Source organism: Sapajus apella, unplaced genomic scaffold (genome assembly GCF_009761245.1).
Source record: "Sapajus apella isolate SASKATOON/1434 unplaced genomic scaffold, GSC_monkey_1.0 scaffold1, whole genome shotgun sequence".
NCBI lineage: Eukaryota > Metazoa > Chordata > Mammalia > Primates > Cebidae > Sapajus > Sapajus apella.
The window spans coordinates 60055126-60077984 of NW_022436941.1; the positions used below are offsets into that span (position 1 = coordinate 60055126).

General features: G+C 41.2%; 1 protein-coding gene across 1 annotated transcript in view; it reads right to left on the reverse strand.

Annotated features, from left to right (window-relative positions):
* THBS4 (thrombospondin 4) overlaps window positions 1-22859 on the reverse strand; it is a 49700-nt gene that overhangs the window by 17785 nt on the left and 9056 nt on the right. Inside the window, exons 3-9 of the mRNA XM_032277288.1 lie at window positions 9685-9932; window positions 7157-7265; window positions 6688-6770; window positions 6296-6347; window positions 5882-6084; window positions 3957-4094; window positions 1322-1390 (exon numbers count right to left, since the gene is read on the reverse strand). Coding sequence (XP_032133179.1) covers window positions 1322-1390; window positions 3957-4094; window positions 5882-6084; window positions 6296-6347; window positions 6688-6770; window positions 7157-7265; window positions 9685-9932 — 902 coding nt within the window. The remainder of the gene's footprint in view (window positions 1-1321; window positions 1391-3956; window positions 4095-5881; window positions 6085-6295; window positions 6348-6687; window positions 6771-7156; window positions 7266-9684; window positions 9933-22859) is intronic.

Below are 22859 nucleotides of genomic sequence, written 5' to 3' on the forward strand. Positions count from 1 at the left end.
TTTCATCTTATGCAGCTTTATTGACATAAAATTTACAGATCATAAAAGACATCCATTTGAAGTATACAGCTTAATGATTTCAGTCACTCACAGCCTCTTAATTGCCAAGTCCAAAGCATGCTTTCCAGTGACTCTCAGCTTCCCTGGCCGTGCTGTCAGCTCGCTCCTTTTTCTGGCTTCTGTTCTTGTTCCTTGGCCTACTCCTTCATTTTTGGAGTTTCCTGGAGTTCTATTTACTACTTTCTTTCTCTCTAAGGTGGCTCAGTTCTTACCTTTATATCAAGGTTTCACAAATCTATTTGCAGACTACTTTGTCCTGGTAAAAGCTAAGAAGCAATAAATCCCCATCTACTCCTAAGCAATATAGCATTGTGGAAAAGAACTCAGGTTCTGTAGCCAACCTGGAAGTCTTATGAGATGCGTGATCTTAGGCTAAATACGCAACATTTCTTTTTCTCTTTTTGGAGACATGATCTCCCTCTGTCACCCAGACTGGAGTGCAGTGGTGATCATATTTCACTGTAGCCTCAAACTACTCTTGGACCAAAATGATCCTTCAACCTCAGCCTCCTGAGGAGCTGGGACTATAGGCATACAGTACCATGCCTGGACTTAATGATGTAATATTTCTGTGCCTCAGTTTCTTGAATTGTAAAATGGGGGTAGTAATAATCCCTGTTTATGAGGTTGTTGTGATAATTAAAATAAGTGACTTGATAAATGTAAAGTGCTTTTACTTACAAGGAAACAAGAAACTTAGGGGTTAGATAACTTTCAAATAGTCAGACACGGAATCAGTAGTTCTTTTCTTGATAGTCTACTCTGCAACATCTTTCATCTTGGAAACAGTTTGATAGGAACTTTCAGAAATAAAACCCATACTTAAGTTATAGGCATCCCTAAGGGCTAAGCATTTTAATTTAATACAATGAAAAGTTTTATGAAAATAAAGAATGCCATTTGGGAATTGTGTAGTCACCAGTAAAATACTGAACGGTTAATATAAACTACCAAGCTCTTCACAATTTTAAAATACAAGGAGTAATAATTTATTCAACAAATAGTTATCTAATAGCCTAATATTGCAACTTTGATGGGAGATAAAGAACTCAGCATTTACAAAATTATTCTTATGTAAAAAATTACTTATGCAATTACTCACATTAAACACTTTTTCAGCACAAACTTTTGCCCTTACTCTGGCAATCAAATATATTATGCCCACATGTTCTATGTGTGTTTCGAAGCTATGGTCTATAAACATACCCTTGTTTTAAGAACTGGTTTTACTTTGATAACAACAGCTGTGATAAATACTTACCAAAGTATTAATGCAGATCGAGTTGGGAACGCACGCTCCATTTCGACACTCATCAATGTCAGTGCAGACCTAGAAAAGTTCAAAGAAAGTTTAGCGAGACATGCTGCTTAAATAGAAATGCAAATAGATTTCCTTTGTTTTGCTATCTTTGTGTGAAGTGAAGATGCAGAATTTCAGGAAGAATGGTAATATGAGGGTTATTTGTGCCATCTCCCTGCATTTATATCAGTTTATACTTAATCTAATTGCAAATGAGAATTGCTTTCATGATACGGAAGGTTATTCAGAAAAGACAACTTGTTTTATTCATCTGTTCCCCCACCTTTTAGGTAAGGAAAGTTTTTTTTTTTTTTTTAATTTGCTTGGGACTCAATGGAGTTCTCCTATCTGAGGATTCTTAGCTTCTCTTCTGGAACATTCTCAGCTTCCCCCGACTGCTTTCTATTTTTTTCTTTGGAACTACAATTGGATGGATATTGGACTTTCTCGTTAATATCTTCTTTTGACTACTAACCTCTTATGTGCTCCATATCTTTATTTCTCTGTGCTGCGTTCTAGATTTCTTTAGATTCTCCCCCTAGCCTAATATGGGTTCTCTGCTAAGCCGTGTCTAATCTGTTTTGCCCACCTATTGAGTTAATGTCAGTGATTTTCCACTGATAAATGTTTTATGTCTGTTTTTCTCACATTGCCCTAAACTTTGTTGTCGTTGTTGAGACAGGGTCTTGCTCTGTTGCTCAGGCTGGAGTGCAGTGGTGCAATCACTGCTCACTGCAGCCTCAACCTCCCAGGCTCAGGTGATCCTCCCACCTCAACCTCCCAAGGTAGCTGGGACCACAGGCACATGCCACCACACCTGGCTAATTTTTTTATGTGCATTTGTAGTAGAGGCGGGGTTTTGCCATGTTGTGCAGATGGGGCATTGCCCTATTCTTTAAGTATGGTATTTATTTATCTTTTTATGTTTACTTTATATTTATCATGTTTCCTTGTGGTAGTTTATTTATTTAAACTGCCAATTTTGTTTATTAGCATATCTGCAGTAGCCCAGATTTTGCCTGTGGGCATTGTATTGGCCCTGAATTTTTGGCATGTCTTTACAGAGTGGTGTGCCTTTGACTTGAGTCAGGGCCCTGGGGATTTTACTATTTCATGGCTATTATTTTAATTTTTTGGCTTGTGTTTCTGCATTATATGTATAACACAGATTTGGAGCTGATAACTGTCTGTGGTACAAGTGTGGTCCTTCGATTTGTTGTGGGCAGTTTTCATTTTTGTCAACCATTTCTTAAAGCTGAAGTCAAGCTTCTTTGTTGTTTCTTAGGGCTAGTAAAGTTTTTCCGTCTCCTTGTAATGGACAGGGTGGTTCTTTGAGGGCCCTGGACTTATGCAGGAGTGTTAGGCCTTCCCAAAGTTCCCAGACTACATTGCTGCATCCACTCCACCCAGGTGTTAAAAGCCAGGTCCCCATTCTTAGGACCTGGAGCTGGCTCCCACCTCCCAGGATCTGCGGTGGCCTCAACTCTAGTCGCAATTCTGGCTTTGAGTTTTCTCATTGTTTCTGGACACTGCACCATTTTTTTTTCGTTTTTTTGACTTTGGAATGCAGTAACATTTGCTGTTAAATTTTAGCAAGGTGGCTCCCTTCCGTTTCAGTCCTGTCTGCCATGTTACTGGAAATCTATTGAGAAGCGCTCCTTACTACCTTACATCAAGTACCTTATATTTCATTTTGCCTATTTCCTTACTAGAGACCATCTTAATTGCTTACTACTAGGGAAGGTAACGAGCTGAGTGTAACTAATGTTACCATGGGCCTGTAGGAGCCCAGGGAGCCAGGGGCTTGGTCTTAGAGATTTCATATTTAGAGGACTCTAATAGCTTCTTGTCATTCCTGTATGTCTAGCTCACCTTCATTTTCTAGCCTAAAAAATCATGCCCTCTAGAACTCTTTGATAGGCAGCTAGGAAAGAATAAACCCCTGCCCTTCTTCAAAGCTAATAATTTCCCTAAGGTAGTAAAATATATTTATAGACCAACCATTTTTAAGGGCTAAAAACATCAAAAAGAATTTCACAGTCAGTCAGTTAAATAATGACCAGGATAAAGTAGAACATTTGGAAATAAACGGAGACTGTCATGAAGTACTCAAGTGCTTTATGGCAATTTATAGCTTATATAAGAAAAAGGGGAGGCTGCTTCTGGGGATTATTTCTACTCTTAAAATCCCCTCATCTCTGAAACAGCCTTGGACTGGCAGCAATGACTCTACAAAAGTGACCTAATTTTTCAAAGTGTTTGTTTCCCTCGTTCTCCACTTATTCTGTAGGACGAAATGTTCAATGGCTATCAAGAAAATAAGCCTGAAGTTATGCCAATAGCCAGTATTACCCACTTACTGTTTTTCTAGTGATACTCTATTATCCCAACTTAAAAGCTTCCTCCCTTCTAGATTTTATAAACGTAAATACTTTAAAATGGTTGAAAAAATTTTCCTAATTTGCTATTTTGCACCATGACATTCCACATGGTCTTGGCCGCTCAAGGAGGTAACAGGTTATACCAAAGAGGGGAGAACCAGCCAAAGCTGTCCTGTTAAGATGAAACATGAACAGAAACCATGACTTCAGCCTACCTGCTTGTTTGACTTGGCGAAACTGATCCCAACACCCTGTACCATGGGCCCTGTGAAGCCCACTGGGCAGGCGTCACATCTGAAGCCAGGAGACAAGTTCACACAGCGCACGCCCAGGTAGCAGGGATGGTATTTGCACTGGAGACAAAAAGGTTCAAAGTCTTTAGCCACACCAAGAAAACACTCTCAAACTTCTCTTCATCTATTTGTACATGCTTGTTTAGTCAATTATCTATCTTTTGGTGGAAAAAATAAAAGGAAATAAAGGCTTCCAACTCCAGTTACCCACCGAATCCCTGACCACACAATCTGAGGTTGCTTTCTAGTGGCTTTGCTGTATTGCAGCATAACAACACATCCAAGTTGAAACAGTCCTTGAGATCAACCAGCCTACCTCTCAATGTAATAAGCTCCCTGATATTCTGACGTGGAATTTGCAAACCTCTGTGAAAGGACTATGTCCCTGGACCACTTAGCTGCTGCTAGATGACTCAAAAAGCATCAGCAAACCAGCTACTCAATCGGAAAGACCTCAGGAAGGCAAAGCCAGGGCCGGTGCCTCTTCAGTAGCACATGATCCCTCAGGGCCTGTGCCTGCCTCCATGTCCTGTCAAGTTCATGCTAACCAAGGCTCTAGGAATCTTGGAGATTGGTTCCGTTCTTTTTTTTTTTTTAAACCACTTCAACTAATGTAAAAAACATGACCACTTCCTGCCCTTTCAGAAAGAGGAAAATTCCAGCTCACAGATAAAAACCAGATGCAGTTCAGTGTAACGTGTGCAGACATTTCTCCAATTGAGGGATTACTAGAGACCACCTTAATTGCTTACTAGTAGGGAAGATAATGAGCTGAGTGTTACTGAGGTTACTACGGGCCTGCAGGAGCCCCAGGGAGCCAGTGTGCGCCTAAGATCCGTACCTGTGTCTCGCCCCTGTGCTTCTCCTTTCAGCCTTCCTCTGGCTGGGTGGGAGGAGAAAGGCACATTTAAGGCATATTTTGGTGGCAGCCTTGCTACCTGCTATGAACATTACTTTGTGACTGGACTGGTAATTGTCTAACCATGTTTTATTTTGTTGTTTTTGAGACAGGGTCTTGCCCAGGCTGGAGTGCAGTGGTGCGATCATGGCTCACTGCAGTCTCAACTTCCTGCCTCAGGCCAATCCTCCTACTTCATCATCCAGAGTAGCTGGGACCCCAGGCATGCGCCACCGTGCCCAGGTAATTATATTTTTTGTAGAGACAGGGTTTTGTCTTGTTGCCCAGGCTGGTCTCGAACTCCTGAGCTCATGCAATCCTCCCGCCTTGGCCTCCCAAAGTGTTGGGATTGCAGGCTTGAGCCACTGGGCCTGGCCTGCCTAACCATGGTCTTGAAACAGTCTCTTCTTAGGCTCTGCCAGTTGGTCAAACAGCTGGTATTTGCTGGATGTGCCTCCTCTGGGCCCCTCCCCAAGCACATTCAGTTGCTCATGTTACGGCACCTCCCCCTTGTTGGTGTGAGATTCCCCTCTGCTCCTTTATTTTAGGAAGCCTGAAGAAACCCATGGTGACTCCTGAAATATACCCTTACAAAAATCCTTCCCTAACACATTTGCAAAAGTGGGGAGAAAACAAAATTGTACCACAGGCTGCTTAAGAGAAATAACCAATGCAGATGTCAGAGTGTAAAGCAGAAACTTCAGCACTGCAGCAAATGGACCAGTAGAAGAGTTGGAAACACAGAGGAAAAATGACAAATGCAGCCATAACCTTGGGTCATGTCTCCTTCCACCATCCCTGGTCTCAGGGTCTCCAAGCAAGTGGTTTTGATGGACCCTGGAGGATAGCCCAATTCATCCCTTAATCATCAGGGTGGCTACTTTTTCCAAAAAGCTGCAGGGTGAGGAAGATACTTAGGGAGCCCCTCCCTGTCTAAGTGAACTTTTACCTCATCAATATCAATACAGGTGATCCCGTTTCCTGTGTAGCCCTCGGGGCAGGGCCCACACCGGAAGCCCTCTCTGCTGTCGGTACACTGGACGCCTCGGAAACACGGGTTGGAGTCACACCGACGTGGTGGGCGTGTTGGCGGTGCAGGGGGGCCCGGGGGCACCACTGTGCTTGGGGTTGGAGACTGAAACCTGAGAGGACCTAGAGAAAAGCAATGATCCACAGGCTTATTCACCGCCAGGAAGATACACAGAAGGCAAAACAAAATTTGGTGTCCCGTTGAACTTTTCCTCCCTTCTCTCCAGCTATGTGGTAAGCCTTCAGAAACTGCGGTCGACACAGCCTCACCGCAGGCCTTTCATTAGCCTGCATCCTCCCACTCAGGCGAGCCCGTAACTACAAAAGCACTTACCGCAAGCCTGGCATTCAGCTATGGTGTTTCGCAAAAATGATGTCTCCTTAACCTTTAGAAATGAGAAGGGGAGAAAAGGATTGAAAAGGAGTGCCTGGTATCATCCAGGAATGAAAGAACCATGTGGGAGCTTTCTATGTAACACTTTTCATATAGTGTTAGGGGCCCTCGATGGCTCCCGCTCTGCTTAGGGCCATGGTGTGTTCATCACGAGCTTGGCTCCCGTTTCCAGAGACCTTCCAGAGGAGCCCTGGTGTGGGGGGCTGCATGGGCCCCCGGAGGTCTGGCTCAGAGGCCGCCTCGGTGCCTGGGCAGGCCTGCAGCTCCACTAGCTTATGGGGAGCTGTTCTGAGAAGACCAGGGCTTTTCTGATGATATGCCCCACTTGTTACCTGCTGTCTCAGAAGGTCCTTCACCTCTCCCAGTAGTTGGTTTAATTGTGCCATCTGACCCAAGAACTGCCGATTAAAGTCCCCTGTAGGAACAGCAAAAGGCAAGGAGTTTTCAGCCAGTGATGGTCATTTCTAAGTGACTCAAAACCAAATGATCCCCCAGGAAATCATCATGACAAGATGATTCAAAAACCCAGAATATTTGAATTTGGGTAATTTCTTTAATTCAGCTAAAAAAATGATAATGATGCCACTGACTATTTAAGTCTAAATTCATGTGAATTATACAAATAAAAGTATAATGAAAATATTCCTTGCCCTGGATTTTGTTCAAGAGCCTGATTTCTGTAGAAATGTTTTATTGGGCTGCTCTGTGGAGAGCCCGACTTTTCGGTGATGGGACCCAGCCTATTCAGGGTCTTCAGAGTTTGTGTTGATGAAAGTATGCAAACTGCCCAAAAGCCCACACCTGTGCCTGTGGCAGCCAGTGGCTCGCTCTGCTGCAGGAAGCAGTCTTGCAGGCTGGCCACCTGGAACAGCGAGCCTCTCACCACCAGCTTCAGCTCTTCCAAGAAGTCCTGGAAGAAATCACATTCATACCACAGATTGCTGACACTGTTCAAAAGCCAATGTGCTTGCCTACTCACGCAATTTTCATAATCAAGTAGTCCTGTATACTTGGACCCTCTGACATCTTACATAATTTTGTAGGATCACATTCTTTCCTAAAGCCTGCCAGCCCTATCTTTTTGACTGAAGTGAATATGTAAGTAGCCAGTAGCTTAGGAAAATGCTGGCATCCAACTTGGCCTGAGAGTTCACCAAGAGGGCTGAGAAAAGGAAAGGCTCTTTTCCTACATGGTAAAGGAGTTATTTTGTGGCAGGAGCCTCTTAAGAATTGTCTGGAATATGTTTATGGAATTTAGATTGTAATAAATAGGGTGTTAATCCCAATTTTAAACAGTATTCTTTTTTGGATGTCTTGGCTCAATGTTCTAGCAAAGCGTCTAATTTCTTTGGGATATGAGAATGAATAAATGATATCTTCTATGATCATTAGATAGTTGGCCTCATATTTTTACAATGTGGGTTGATAGTAATTATTGTTAGTTAAAAAGTCAATTTCCTTGCTCCTTTTTCTTGTGAATTCTGCTTGCAATAACTTTTATTATATCTATATACAACAAAATATTTATGTTAACTGCCAAAGTCAAGTCATCATCTTCATTTTAGAAATGAGCACAACTAAGGATTTTCAGAGGAATTCTGTATCTTGATTTAGCTAAGATTAGGCAACATGTACTATTTAAACATATTGTGTTGGAAATCAGGCTATAAGCTCCACAGAGTCAGGACAAGGACTGGCTTTGCCCACCATAGTAGCACTAATGCCTAGAATGTGCCTATTTGTAGACTGAATGAGTGAGTAGGTGACTATGAGATTAAGCCACTGTGATCACTATTGATGGTCTGAGGAGGTAGAGCTTCTGAGAGGCCGAGGTGGGTGGGTCACAAGGTCAGGAGATTGAGACCATCCTGGCCAACATGGAGAAACCCCATCTCTACTAAAAATACAAAAATTAGCTGGGTGTGGTGTCACATGCTTGTAGTCCCAACTACTTGGGAAGCTGAGGCAGGAGAATCACTTTAGCCCAGCAGGCAGAGGTTACAGTGAGCTGAGACCGTGCCAACTGCACTCCAGCCTGGAGACAGAGCAAGACTCCATCTCAAAAAAAAAAAAAAAAAAAAAAAAAAATCCAATGAGTACACTTTCTGATGATTTGTCATAGATGAGTCCTGACTTTCAAACATTGACTTATTTGGTAGTGGACACTAATTTCTGAAATGAGCAGTGACATAATTTCTTACTGTCATTTTGATTACTTGGGCTACTTTGGGGATTCAGAAATAAAGCTTAGCATAGCTATTAATTTTTTCAATATGTAAATCTACATTAAATTCTCTCTCTCTATGACTGAAAAACAAAAAAACCCCAAAAAACCTTGGATTTTAGCTTTCTTGGAATTTTCAATTAAAAATGCTTCCTGTTGTTCAAGCGCAATAACTTCTAGGATCAGATTCATAGTTTTTATATTACTATCTAAAACTGCACAGCATTTTTACTTGCAATGGAACTTATTGCTTACACTCTGCTTCTCTGTACAAAGGGCTCAGAGTAGCTTGCAACTAAAGCATATATTAATATAATGAATTACAAATGGAAGTGGAAAATGAGGATTGAGAGGTAGCAGACAAAAATATTATGGGCCATAACAGATGAACGTAGTTACTGATTTTGACATTGGCTTATATATCGGATGAAATTCAGGAACTTTAGCCAGTTATACATTATCAGTAAGGACAAAGAATACTAGTTCTTTATAAAAACAAAGCACTGCCTAGCACAAAATTCTAAAAGAAATGCATGTGGCAATTTCTACAACAGGTGCAATGACAGAATAATAAAAATACCATCAACATGGAGTAAAGCAGAAGACAGAGGTGACAGTATCTGTTAAGACCAAATGGAGCTTAGCTAAGTTCCCTTTTGTTAGTGCATGTTCTGACAAAACCTGTGAAAATGCCATTCTGAAAGCTGCAGTTTCTAATATTCTTTTTTATTTTCATTGTAGAAAATTGAAAATGGATAATGTCATCATCCTGAGGTGGTTATTTTTATTTTTGCTCTTTTCCAACTTTACAATTGTATCCAGAGTCTCTACAGAGCGTGTGTATCACAAGCTCTGAATTTTGGCATCACATTAGAATCGGTGTTTTAAAAATATGCTGATGCCTAGGCGCCACCCGACAGATTCTGATTCAATTTGTCTTAGGGGCAGCCCCCCAGCAGTTTTTCAAGATCCCCAGGTGATTCTGATGTGCAGCCGGCTTTAGACCCACTGAACTGCAGCAAGAATTTCTCAGCACATTCCTCTGCACTCCTCAGGCACTGGCAGCCCATTTTTCCACTTCCGAGAATGGTTTGTGGGTTCCTACCTGTGGCCTCCTCTGGAAAGTTCTCAATTCAATGGCTCCAGGACTCTGGGAGAGGCCGGCAAAGGCCCTGGGGAGATTGTGAATGGAATCCACCTGGGTGCAGTCCAGGTAGAGCTCTATGGCGCCGGCCCCTCGCTGCAAATTGCTCAGCCTCAGGAGGATCCTGTGCCGCCTGCCGTCCGCAAGCTGAACGTTGTTGAAAACCACCAAATGGATCTTCCCATCGTTCTTCAGGTAGCGGAGGATGGCTGGAAGTAAGCACAGGTCAACAAATGGTGTGATAAATGTCCTGTGCTGAACAGCCTCTTGGTAACAAGGCTGGGTGGCTAGACAGGATGTGAGCGAGTAATAATCACAAATATTGATTCACCATCTTCTGTGTGCTAGGCACTGTTTCAGACACTGGGAACCCACTCTCCTCCTGAGGATGTTTAGTGCTGATGGAGAAACAGACAATATGCGGCAAATTTGGAAAATAAACAATACAGTTTCATACAGTGATAAGTAAAATGAGCAAGCAGAACCACAACTGAAAGCAAACTAAACTCTAAGTAAGCTTAGAGCATGAATCCATTCATTCACCAAACCCTTGCTGAGCACTACCATGGGGCTAGGGGCTGCCCTTAGGTGCTTTAAATACTTGGTTTCTTCTTTTTTTTTTTTTTAGGACAGGATCTTGCTCTGTTGCCCAGGCTGTAGTGCAGTGGCACGATCTCGGCTCACTGCAACTTCTGCCTCTGGAGCTCAAGCAATCCTTCTATCTTACCCTCCTAAGTAGTTGGGACCACAGGTGTGAGCCACCATGCTCAGCTAATTTATATATTTTTTGTAGAGACAGGGTTTTGCTATGTTGCCCAGGCTGGTCTCGAAATCCTGAGCTCAACTGATCCACGTGCCTTGGCCTCCCAAAGTGCTGGGATTACAGGTGTGGGTCACCGTGCCCAGCCTAAATACTTAATTTCTACTCACTGCAATCCAGTGCAATTGTAATAACTATGGATGAGGAAAGTGAGACTCAGATAAGTGAAGGCACTTGCTCAAGGACATAAGAAGTGGCAGGACTAGAATCTGAACCCGAGTAAGGTTCATTCCATGACTAAAAAAATGCTAGGCATGCACAGGCCTTAGTTAGCACACGTCAAATCATGTGTACTCCATCATATCATCCCTCAGCAACCCATCCCTCAATTTAACAATGCTCAGTTAGAAAATAAGAGGTATTGGCTGGGCACAGGGGCTCATGTCTGTAATCTGAGCACTTTGGGAGGCCAAGGTAGGAAGATTGCTTGAGTCCAGGAGTTTGAGATCAACCTAGGCAACATAGTGAGACCTCATCTCTATAAAAAATAAATTTGAAAATAGTAGCCAGGTGTAGCTCCTTAGGATGCTGAGGTGGAGGACTGCTTGAGCCTAGGGGATTGAGGCTGCAGTGAGCCATGGTCAGACAGCTGGACTCCAGCATGGGCAACAGAGTGAGACACTGTCTCAAAGAAAAAAAAAAAAAAGAAAAAAGGTATCCGTGGCTGTAAGAAGGACTCTCACCTTATTTACTTTTTTTTTCTTTTGTGTGGGTAGCTATCTATTCACTTATCTTCTTAAGCTCATGTATCTCCTGGTTTTCAGCCTTGTTTGTTTTACTCCATTATTGTCTTGAACTTTAAGAGGCCCTGAGCTAAAATCTGCTCCTGGAAGCTGACGCTTTGTGAGTGGAGCCCATTGGCTGAGGTTTGCTAGAAAGACCAAAGTGATTTCAGCTAGTGTCTAAACACGCCTCCAGGTGCACCCACAGGTACCATTCCCAAACCCAAATCATCAGTGGAGACAATGCTAGGAACAAGGTCAGAGGCTAATTGCAAAAGTTGCTGGATAAGGATAAGGGGGGTGGTAAGCACATCATTGCAGCTGCAAAGCTCTGGCCAGTCTTCAGCTGTCCCAGAGTGGGAAAGACTTAAGTTAGTAGAACTTTTCTGGAGGGTAATTTAATCACATGCATCAGAACCTTAAAGACCAGTAGACCTAACAGTCCAGCATTGACACTTCTAGGAACTAAAACGGAGGAAATTAAAGAACAAAAAAGCACCTCAGCAGTGTCCTGGGTTATAGAAAGAAAACAAAAGCAGCACCAAGATGTGTGGATGAGAATGTTCATTTCAGAAACACTTCTTGTAATCAACACTTGGCACAACATATATGTCTAAAAGGAGAAGGCTGGCTACTTCAGTTACCGTATAATCATAAAATGGAAACTATGGAATAGCTGAATATTAAAAACAGACATTCCCAGTATTTTGTTAAGTAAAAAAAGGGAGAGAGATCCAAGATGACTGATCACCAGCAGCTCGGGATAGTAGCTCCCAGTGAAAGTGCAGAGAACGAGAGGATGTCACATTTTCAGACAAATTTTTGTTGCTCATGGACCAGGAGATTCCCAGTGGAGGAGCCCCATGGGTCGCCAGCGCGACTCTTGTGGCCAGTGCGGCGGCTCTTGGTGCAAAGTAAACGAGACTGGGTTTCCTTTTGGCCGACGTTTGGAGCTCCGGGAAGGCAGAGTCGCCTATTCAGCTGATTGAAGGACCGACTCAAGAAGGAAGCCAGACCGGAGATTCCTGGGCAGAAAAGCACCAGGAATCTTAACGCCACTGTTTTGGCCGGCGCAGTGGGTTGCTCAGATTCCAGCGCTGGGAATCAACAAGTTGGACGTCCACTCAAAACCTAATTAGAAAGTCGGTAATTATAAAGACCACAGATCCATGGATGAATTTATAACGAAGGGAAGAAACCAGCCTAAAAAGGCTGAGAATACCCAAAATCAGAATGCCTCTCCCTCTACAGGGGATCAGTTCCTCATCAGCAACGGAACAAGGCCTGATGGAGAACGAGTGCGTTCCATTAACAGATTTAGGCTTCAAAAGGTGGTTGATAAGAAACTTCTGTGAGTTAAAAGAACTTGTTCTGACCCAATGTAAAGAAACTAAGAACTTTGAAAAAAAGTTTGATGAAATGCTAACGAGAATAGACAATTTAGAGAGGAATATAAGTGAATTAATGGAGCTGAAAAATACAACACGAGAACTTCGTGAAGTATGCACAAGTTTTAACAGCCGAATTGATCAAGCAGAAGAAAGAATATCAGAGGTTGAAGACCAATTTAATGAAATAAAACGAGAAGACAAGATTAGAGAAAAAAGGATAAAAGGGAATAAGCAAAGTCTCCAAGAAATATGGGACTATGTGAACAGACCTAATCTACGCTTGATAGGTGTACCTGAATGTGACGAAGAGAATGAATCCAAGCTGGAAAATACGCTTCAGGATATTATTCAGGAAAACTTTCCCAACCTAGCAAGGCAGGCCAATATTCAACTCCAGGTAATACAGAGAACACCACAAAGATATTCCTCAAGAAGAGCAACCTCAAGGCATATAATCGTCAGATTCACCAGGGTTGAAATGAAGGAGAAAATACTGAGGGCAGCCAGAGAGAAAGGTCAGGTTATCCACAAAGGGAAGCCCATCAGACTCACAGCAGATCTCTCAGCAGAAACCCTACAAGCCAGAAGAGAGTGGGGGCCAATATTCAACGTCCTTAAAGAAAATAACTTTCAACCCAGAAATTTCCTATCCAGCCAAACTAAGCTTCACAAGTGAAGGAAAAATAAAATCTTTTGTGAACAAGCAAGTACTCAGAGATTTCATCACCACCAGGCCTGCTTTACAAGAGCTTCTGAAAGAAGCACTACACATAGAAAGGAACAACCAGTATCAGCCTTTCCAAAAATATACCAAAAAGTAAAGAGCATCAACATAATGAAGAATTTATATCAATCAGTGGGCAAAACAGCCAGCTAACATCAAATGGCACAATTAAACTCACATATATTATTATTAATCCTAAATTTAAATCGATTAAATCCCCCAATCAAAAGACACAGCCAAAACCCATTGGTATGTTGCATCCAGACTCATCTCACATGCAAGGATATACAAAGACTCAAAGGGATGGAGAAAGATTTACCAACCAAATGGAGAGCAAAAATAAATAAATAAAAAGGAGTGCAATTCTCGCCTCTGATAAAATAGACTTTAAAGCAACAAAGATCAAAAGAGGCAAAGAAGGACATTATATAATGATAAAAGGATCAATGCAACAAGAAGAGCTAATGATCCTAAATATATACGCACCCAATACAGGAACACCCAGATACATAACACTTATAAAGAGACTTAAGACTCCCATACAATAATAGTGGGAGACTTCAACATCAATATTAGACAGATCAATGAGACAGAAAATTAACAAAGATATCCAGGACTTGAACTCAGATCCAGAACAAGTAAACTTAATAAACATTTATAAAACTCTCCACTTTAAATACACAAAATATACATTCTTATCAGTACCACATCACACCTACTCATAGGTTTAAATGAAATACTGGTTGGCTGCTTGTTTTTTTCTTCCCTCATTGTTTTTTTCCTGTCTCCATTATTAAGCACAATTATTGACATAAAAGAGGTTTTCAATACCCATTTTTAGACTGCATTCTAGCCTGGGCAATAAAGCAACACTCCCGTTCTGTCTCCCTCTTCCTCTTTCTTCCTCTCCTTCATTCCTTTTTTTTCTTTCTCGCTTTTTTCTTTTTTTAAAAAAAAGTTCTTTAAAAAGAAAAAAAAAGTGTACAAAAAAAGGTTATAGGTCAACATGGTTTCATTTAAAGTGTGCATGTGTATATATGTACATATATGTACAAATATGTATACACGAATACCTAGAGTATTAGAAGAAAACATGTCTACAATATGGTCATTTGCTGGGTGCTTGGATGGTGTGTATTTTTTTCTTTCTGCTCATCTTCATTAACTTTTCTACGAGAAACACCCATTACTTGTATATATATATATGAAGAACTATATTACACATATATGCCCAGACTGTGTTGCTGTTAATCTGTGTGATTTGTGGCAAGTTACTTGCCATAAATCTTTCCTCAGATACCTTTTCTGTAGAGTATAAATGTCAAGATGGTGTTGCCCACAGATGAACTAGCTGAGAATACCTATTTATGTTGCAGTATCGCCAAAGAAAATAATCACTACTGTGGAACGTGAAGGATGTTTTAAGGGTTTCTCCACATTAGGCTTTCTAGGTTCATTTTCCCACCCTTCTGAACTCTGACTAGATTTTCCATTTGACCACAGTCTGAAGAGAGCCAGTTGGCGTCAGGTTGTGTGACCTACAGAGATGGTGGGAGGAGTCAGACGGGAAGTCTTCTCTTACGTCGATGTGGTCACCACCACTCGCTTCCTGAGGGAGAAGAATTGGAAAGACCTGGCAAGACAGACTAGCTAGAAGGACTTTTCTATGATTCCAGAACGATACTAAGTTTCCTGAAGTAAAGTAGTAAATAAATCGTAAGACATATGTAAATGTGGTATGAAGAGGAAGAAAATAATGGAATGGAGGCAAATAGACACAAATAGAAATTCTAAGGTATTTCTAATCTGGGATAGAACAGAATTATTCCCCTTTTAATTTTTGAGCATTTGCATGTACCCCATAAAAATGTAAAAATTATGTATCAATAAAAATAATTTAAATCAATGAAAATTTTTAAATGTTGATAATTTACAATAGTAACTGCACGGCTGGAAATTGGAACCATCTATAGTAACCAAGAGGGAGAAATTGAGTCCAAAAAATATGTACTAAATCAGTTTTTTTAAACTTCTGTTACATTATTATTTAAAACAGTTTTGCAAATACCTGGAGTTTTTGCAGGCCAAGAAAAATACTACTTGGACCACCAAACTTGAATTAGGTCACACACACATGTACTCACTATCTCCTTATTTGAGTTATGGCCACTACCTTTGTTCTCTGCATTAACTGTTTCGGAGGATACACATAGTGGCTTACAACAAATACTCTCGATTTTTTCCTCCCCAAACTCAGATTTCTGTGAAATTCAAAGGAAACATATTTTCTTGGTCACGTTGCCTGCTTTTAACAGGGCTTCACAGGGCATGTGGGCCGTGGTTTATTTTCATAACTAAATAGCTGAGTTTAATTTTATGAATGGTACCTAGTGGGATAATTTATGTATGGCAGGTGTACACTAAATGTTAATATAAACTTTCAGTGAATAACTAAAGGATTGCATTTAAAGCTTTTTATGTAGAAAAGAAAAATGTTTAGAGAGTAGCAATTCAACGTCTAACTCCAGGTAGCAAAACCTCCTACTGTGTTCATACTCTCATTTAAGTGGATTCTGTACTTCTGCCGTGCTTTTTGTTGCCATGTAAAACTCAAATGACAAATCCCTCATGCTCCTAGATCTCATGACAATAGCAAAAGAAAAAGTAGGCAAAGAAAAATCATGGCAACTCATCTTCACAATGTCTGTTAGCAGAAAAATTACCAAGTGCCTTGACATTTCCCATTCTTCACACTTGATCCAATACTCATTTCTCTTATGGCTTCCATTTTTCATTTTCTTTTTTATTGCAAATTCTTTACTTCAGTGCCTCCACACTTATTTTATCATCAGAGCAGTAAGACTACCCAGAGGGCAGACAGGCTCAGGAAACTCAACGTTTTCACATCAGTCATACGGAGTCGGGAAGAAGCGGAAAGCTCAGGGCCCAGAAGCCTGCAGCCTGTTGGGTGGGAGTTTTCCTCACCTTCTCCAAAGAGGCAGCATCATCAGGAAGAGGAAGAGAACGGACAGGGTTCCCTTCCTCTTGCCTTTCCCCTCTTTCCAGTGCTCACCTTGCCCTATCTTATCCCAACACATCCACACATAGCAGAAGGACCAAAACAGAGGGAAAAACACTACAGAGGGAGGAGGATGACCATTTTGCCCCTCCAGGAAGGAAGGAGAAGTCGGGCCCCTGAGTATAGGACCATCGCCTCTTCTGGCTCTCCCACACCTCTGCCTGGTCACCACCCTGGAGAGCACTCAGGAAAACAGCCACTGGCTATGAAACCGCCTTTGCCAAATTATAACTCAGGAAATCTTGACAGTGAAAACTGTCTCTATCTGGCTTCTAACATTTAAGCTGCCCTTGTTCATTCCTGGGCCTAGGGCAAACTCACTTTGGGAAGAAATTCAGTTGATGGTTTGACTCTGAAGCAAAACTGATAACAGCCCTTTCCTGAAAAGACCCCCTTCTGGCCTGAGGACCCGTCTGCCTTTGCTGGACTAAGAAATTAGCTACAGAATTAGAAATTACAGTTTAGAGGTCCTGCAGCCTCTGGCTCCAAGAGTCTGAACTCCCCAAATTGCTCCTGGGGACAACATCACTATTGTAAAACCTAAGATCAGTGCTTGAGATATTTTGCAGACTCTGCACTGGATGGATCAGCTGACACCACCCAGACCAGTAATCTGGCCCAATCAGTTCTGCCATCACACCCAGGAACAGAAGACATTAAGAAAACCTAGGTTCGACCTGCTATACTTCCATTTCCAACCTGACCAATCAGCACTCCCCACTTCTCAAGCCCCTACCTGCGAAGTTATCTTTAAAAACTCTGATCCCTGAATGCTTGGGAAGACTGATATGAGTAATAGTAAAACTCTCATCTCCTGCACAGCCAGCCCTGCATGAATTACCCTTTCTCCATTGCAATTCCCCTATCTTGATAAATTGGTTCTTTGTAGGCAGCGGGCAAGGTGAATCCACTGGGCAGTTACAGGCACAACTTTGTTCCTTCAGCTGCCTTCAGTTCGCATCCTCGGTTTTTGTTCACCACCAGCTACACGGGTTTTCTTGGCAATTGTGGCTGGTTATCTTGCAGGGTTAGTACCGAGAATGCAGAGTAGACTGGATTGGAACTGAAGGCTGTCAGTCAACGGGTGCTCGGATCTCAAATGGCTTCTAGGCCTCAGCTCCACCTCTGGGCTTCTCTGTTAGATTTCCTGACTCCCCTTCCTATTTTAGGTCTCTTTCTGCACAGACTTTTTGGACTGAGAGACTGAGCTACTTATAGAACTGTTCTGATCAAGTTATTGCCTCCTCAAAGCAAGCAAGCAGGCAAATGAAATACTTCAATAACTCCCTAGTGGATTCTAATTAACGTTTAAACTCCTTATCTCAGGACTGGTCCTAATCTTCCCACCATCATAATCATCCCTCCACGCTGCCAAGTCTATATCTTACTAATTTTCCCACATCCCATAGTATCTGAGGGCCCCACTACAGCCACTTATGGAATGAAAAAAATAGATAAAATAGTGTGTCCACTCTGACTTTTATTACCCACAATTATGTCTTTTTAAAAATGTGAAATACTTTGTTGGTTATATAAATCCTTTCCTTCTAAACTTAGCATCTTTGTGTAATTGACAACTTGGGGCCTGATTTTAGGGCACTGTCCAAAAGCTACATTTCCATGCTTGGGACCAGCCGGACACAGAAACCACATACCCCAGTCTGATTAAATATGATTTCAGCGACTGGCAGGAGATGAAAAAGCAAACCCAGGCAATGAAGATTTGAAATATTGCTATCTTTGGAAAGAATTTTCAAAAGGTGGTTTTTGAAAAGTGGACCGGGTAGTCAAAAGTATTATGATACGTTGAATGTCAATGTTAAGAACAGGGTGCCGGCTTTAAAGAACTGGAAATGATAATATTTTGTCTGTTTGGGGAAGGGAGTCCAGAGTGGCCTGGCCTGCAGGCAGCAGACTCACAAAGGTAGTCCGGAGCTCTTTGCTTTGTTTGGCAAATGGCTTTGCTCTTTGGCACTTTTAAACATATGATGGAAGCCATCATTGTCAACCTTTCCTCTTTTAAAATAATTGTACATTTAAAAATTGCCTCCTTGACATTAATGTCTCCTGTGATAGATATTCTTGTTTGCCTTTGCTTATTTATCTTCATGCCCTATACACTAGGTCTTTGTAACTTTGGAAATACATATAAAGGTAAATCAGCAAATTGCTCTTTCTGAAAGTACTCTGGGTGACTCCTAGCTGTGATAAATGCAGTCTGTTTGTTTCAAAAATTTCTTATGGTAGTTTGAACAAATATAAAGTATACAGAGTACACACACACACACACACACACGTCTATCTAGTGAAAGAAAGCACAGCAATTATATTAAACATCTGCAGAGGACTTTATGTTAAAAAGTATGAGATTCATATTATGCAACTAGCTGGTAGGCAACAAAGCTGTGAGTGTGCACAGAAGCCCAAGGTCACGTTACAGGAGAGAGTTGCAGAGCAATTTCTTAAACGCCCATGAAACGTCTCTAGCCTTGGTAGAATGACTAAATGTTAGCATTATAAGTCATCCAACTTAATATCTCACTTCACAAATTCCTTCAATAAAAGTGCAGCCTCTACCAGCGCATTTCCAGTAACAAGGAACTCATTACTTTGCAGAGAAACCCATTTCACTTTTGGATCACTCTACAAGATTTTCCTAATACAGAGCCAATATCTGTTTCCTCTGCCTTCTACCAATGGGTCTTAATTTTACTCTTCAGAGCTAGAGGGAGATTTAGTCTGATCCTCATTCCAAATGACATTTTTCAAATTTTTAAAAAAATTATTTTTAATTATTATTTTTTTGAAATAAGGTCTCACCCTGTTGCTCAGGCTGGAGTGCAGTGGCATGATCATGGCTCACTGCAGCCTCAGACTCGTGGGCTCCAGCGATCCTCCTGCCACAGCCTCCTGAGCAACTGGGACTACAGGCACGTACCACTAAGACTGGTTAGATTTTTTAAAATTTACTTTTGGCTGGGCACCACAGCTCATGCCTGTAAGCCCAGCACTTTGGGAGGCCGAGGCAGGTGGATCACGAGGTCAGGAGTTCGAGACCAGCCTGGCCAACATGGTGAAACCCTGTTTCGACTAAAGATACAAAAAAAAAAAAAATTAGCTGGGAGTGGTGGTGTGCACCTGTAATCTCAACTACTCAGGAAGCTGAGGCAGGAGAATCACTTGAACCTGGAGGTGAACGCTGCAGTGAACTGAGATTGCGCCATTGCACTCCAGCCTGGGCGACAGGGCAAGACTCTGTCTCAAAAAAGAAAGAAAATTTATTTTTAATTTTTTACCCTAACTGGTCTCAGATGTGTGGGCTCAAGTGATTCTCCTGCCTCAGATTCCCAAAGTGCTAAGAGCCACTGCACCCAGCCTTTTTTTCAAATATTGTAAGGCAATTTTCATATTTTTCTTATAGGTGCTCTTTTGGTGACTCTTTTCAAGGTAATCCTTGACTTGACAGTGTCCCTATGAAATGTGTCCTGGGCTAGACGCAGTATTATAGATCTGGCCTGGACAATTAAGAGTACAGCGGGACTATTAGCTTCCTTAACCTGGCTGTATATATGCACTAATGAAACCTAAAATGTAAGGAGCTTTTTAGAAACAGTTGCATCACAGTATCTGTTCATTCATTCATTCAGCAAACATTTCTGAGCATTCGTTATGTGTCAGGCACTATCCTCAACACTGATTAGGATTTGCTGTTGATTAGAACTCTTAGGATAGATCTCCCACATCCTGCACTTCTGAAATTTACTTTTCACTCCTAGATGATAGCTTTATACTTATTCTTGTTAATTTCATCTGATTGATTTTGGCCCATTGTAACATCTGGTAGGGCTTTGTAAATATTAATGATAGCATCCAACATGTTCAACTCTTTTTCAGCTTTCTACCAATTGCAAACATGATAAAATGCTGTCTTTGCTCAGTCACTGACATGCTGAACAGTTCAATGCCCAAGACAGAGCCCTGTCACAAACCAGTAGATAATCTGCTATACAGTGACTTACCAACCACTAGCAGTACTATTATCTAGCTCCTTCTTTTTTATATTATTTAGAAAGGTATAAGCTACTTCGTAGAATTCTTTTTTGAAGTCAGATACATTATGTTCACAGCATGTTTTTGATCTATTAGCTTTGAAACTTTACTGGAAAAAAAAGTTTGGCACAATTTATTCTTAGTAAATCCATTTTGTCTTTAAAAAATCCCAGTTTTCTTTTATAGGCAATCCCAAAATACATGAATAATCATATAACCCTCTGGAGCTCTGTCCTAAATTTCACTAGCCTGTGTTTTTCAGAATCCACCTTTCCCTTCTTTATGAAAATGGAAACATTTGCCCGTCCTGTCTTTTAGGATCTTTCTGTTCTCTATGATTTCTAGATGATACTAACAGTGGCTACACTATTACTTTCTTCACTAAATATCCCAATATGTAATTCATCTGGATGTGAATAGTCAAACTCACTAAAGAGATTGAGTGTTTTTCTGCTATCTCCTCCTATAGCTTAGATTTTTGTTTTCTTTTAACCATTCTTGACAATTTGAAGAATATTCCCCTTGATGGGTAAGACAGAAACAAAAGAGCCATCTATGACTTACCTCAATCGCCTGTTAATCTTGTATTACCTTTTCCAGGAGGTGAGCTTATTTCTTCCATATCTCCCATATCTCATTCTGAACATGACCAAAAACATCAATTTTATTATCTTACGTGTGAATCACCAACTTTGACTCAATTAGGTTTTAGCTCTTCTATCCTAATTATTATAGTTTTGTGTCAAGTTTAAAAATTCCTTCCATCTTCTGCATATGACCACTTTAAAAATTAAGCTAATTCAAGGGCATCTCATAGGAACAGTGTGAAAGTTAAAAGGGAAAATAGGCTTTGAACTTTTAACACAGTCTTGGGACATGAAAAGACTCCATAAATATTAGTGTTAATGTTTGAGGCTCCTCATTTTCTCCATTCATTATTACAGGCTTGATCCTCCGCGCCCGGCCTGCTATCACTCTTAATCTGTATTTCTCGTTAGCGTGCAAGCTTCAGAACCACTACTCTGAACCATTTGACATCTTCTATCCTTAAGCTACGGAGTTTGACTGACACTCTCTGGTCATTACAACAAACACTTTGGGTTTCCTTCCTTTCACAGCACCAAGTTGTTTTGAGACAATCATACTAAGACGAAAGCAGCAGTTCTTCTTCTTTTTCTGAAAGGTGAAATTGTCATCGAGGCAAGGCAAGAGTTCACCAAACCATCATCATTAGAAAACAGCTGCCTAAATAATAGACATCTCTCTCTCTCTCATACTGTTAATGAAAATTTTATTGAGCCTCATAGTCTAAAGAAAGTTATTATACCTTACATAATTCAGTTCTTGCAATCAACTTGTGAGGTAGCTATCATTATCCCCACTTTATAGGCAATCAACCAGAGCTAAGAGAGATTCAGAAATGTATTCACGGTGATGCAGTTGATGAGATTTTTAACTGTGACTCAAACTCTGGATACAAACTGGAAAGTTGTCTTTATGCCAGATACTATTAGAGCATGAACTGTATCTTCTATTCAGCCAGGTGGTTTCTGTAGGATGCTCATTTCTATCAAGATTATTCCACCTGTATTACTAATAACCTGACAGATCACTTCTACAAGAAATACTGCCTGTATCAACTTATATCCTATTCCAAAGACCTTCAACATTTATTCATTAAAAAAAAAACAAACCACTTTTTTTTTTTTTGGCTGGGTGCAGTGGCTCAGGTCTGTAATCCCAGCACTTTAGGAGGCTGAGGCAGGAGGATTGCTTGAGTACAGCGGTTTGAGACCAGCCTGGCCAACATGGCAAAACCCCATCTCTACTAAAAAACAAACAGAAAAATTGGCCAGGTGTGGTGGTGTGTGCATGTAGTCCCAGCTACGCAGGAGAATCAGTTGAACCTAGGAGGCAGAGGCTGTAGTGAGCCAAGATCTAGCCACTGCACTGTGCTCCAGCCTGGGCCACAGAGCAAGACTCTGTCTCAATAAATAGATAAAGAAATACATTTTTAAAATTACCTACTATGTGTCAGGTATTGTGGAATCCCAGAATTTCACAATGGTGTGTGTCATTTTTCACAAGCAAGTCTACTTTTCTTAGCCTCCATTTATTCTTTTCAATCTGTCCACGATCCATCCACTTCTATGTACAAGGCGCTGTGCGAGGTGTTGCAGCAGATGCAAAGATATGGGCTGTATAGTCCCTGTCTCAAGGGAGCTCCCAACCAAATGGAGAGATGATCTAGAAGTGATTCAAGTACAAGGTGAGCTAAGATGAATGTCTTCCTTAGGAAGTAGAAAGTCATATTAGAAAGAATATCAGAAGGAGTTGGAGATGGGTCTTG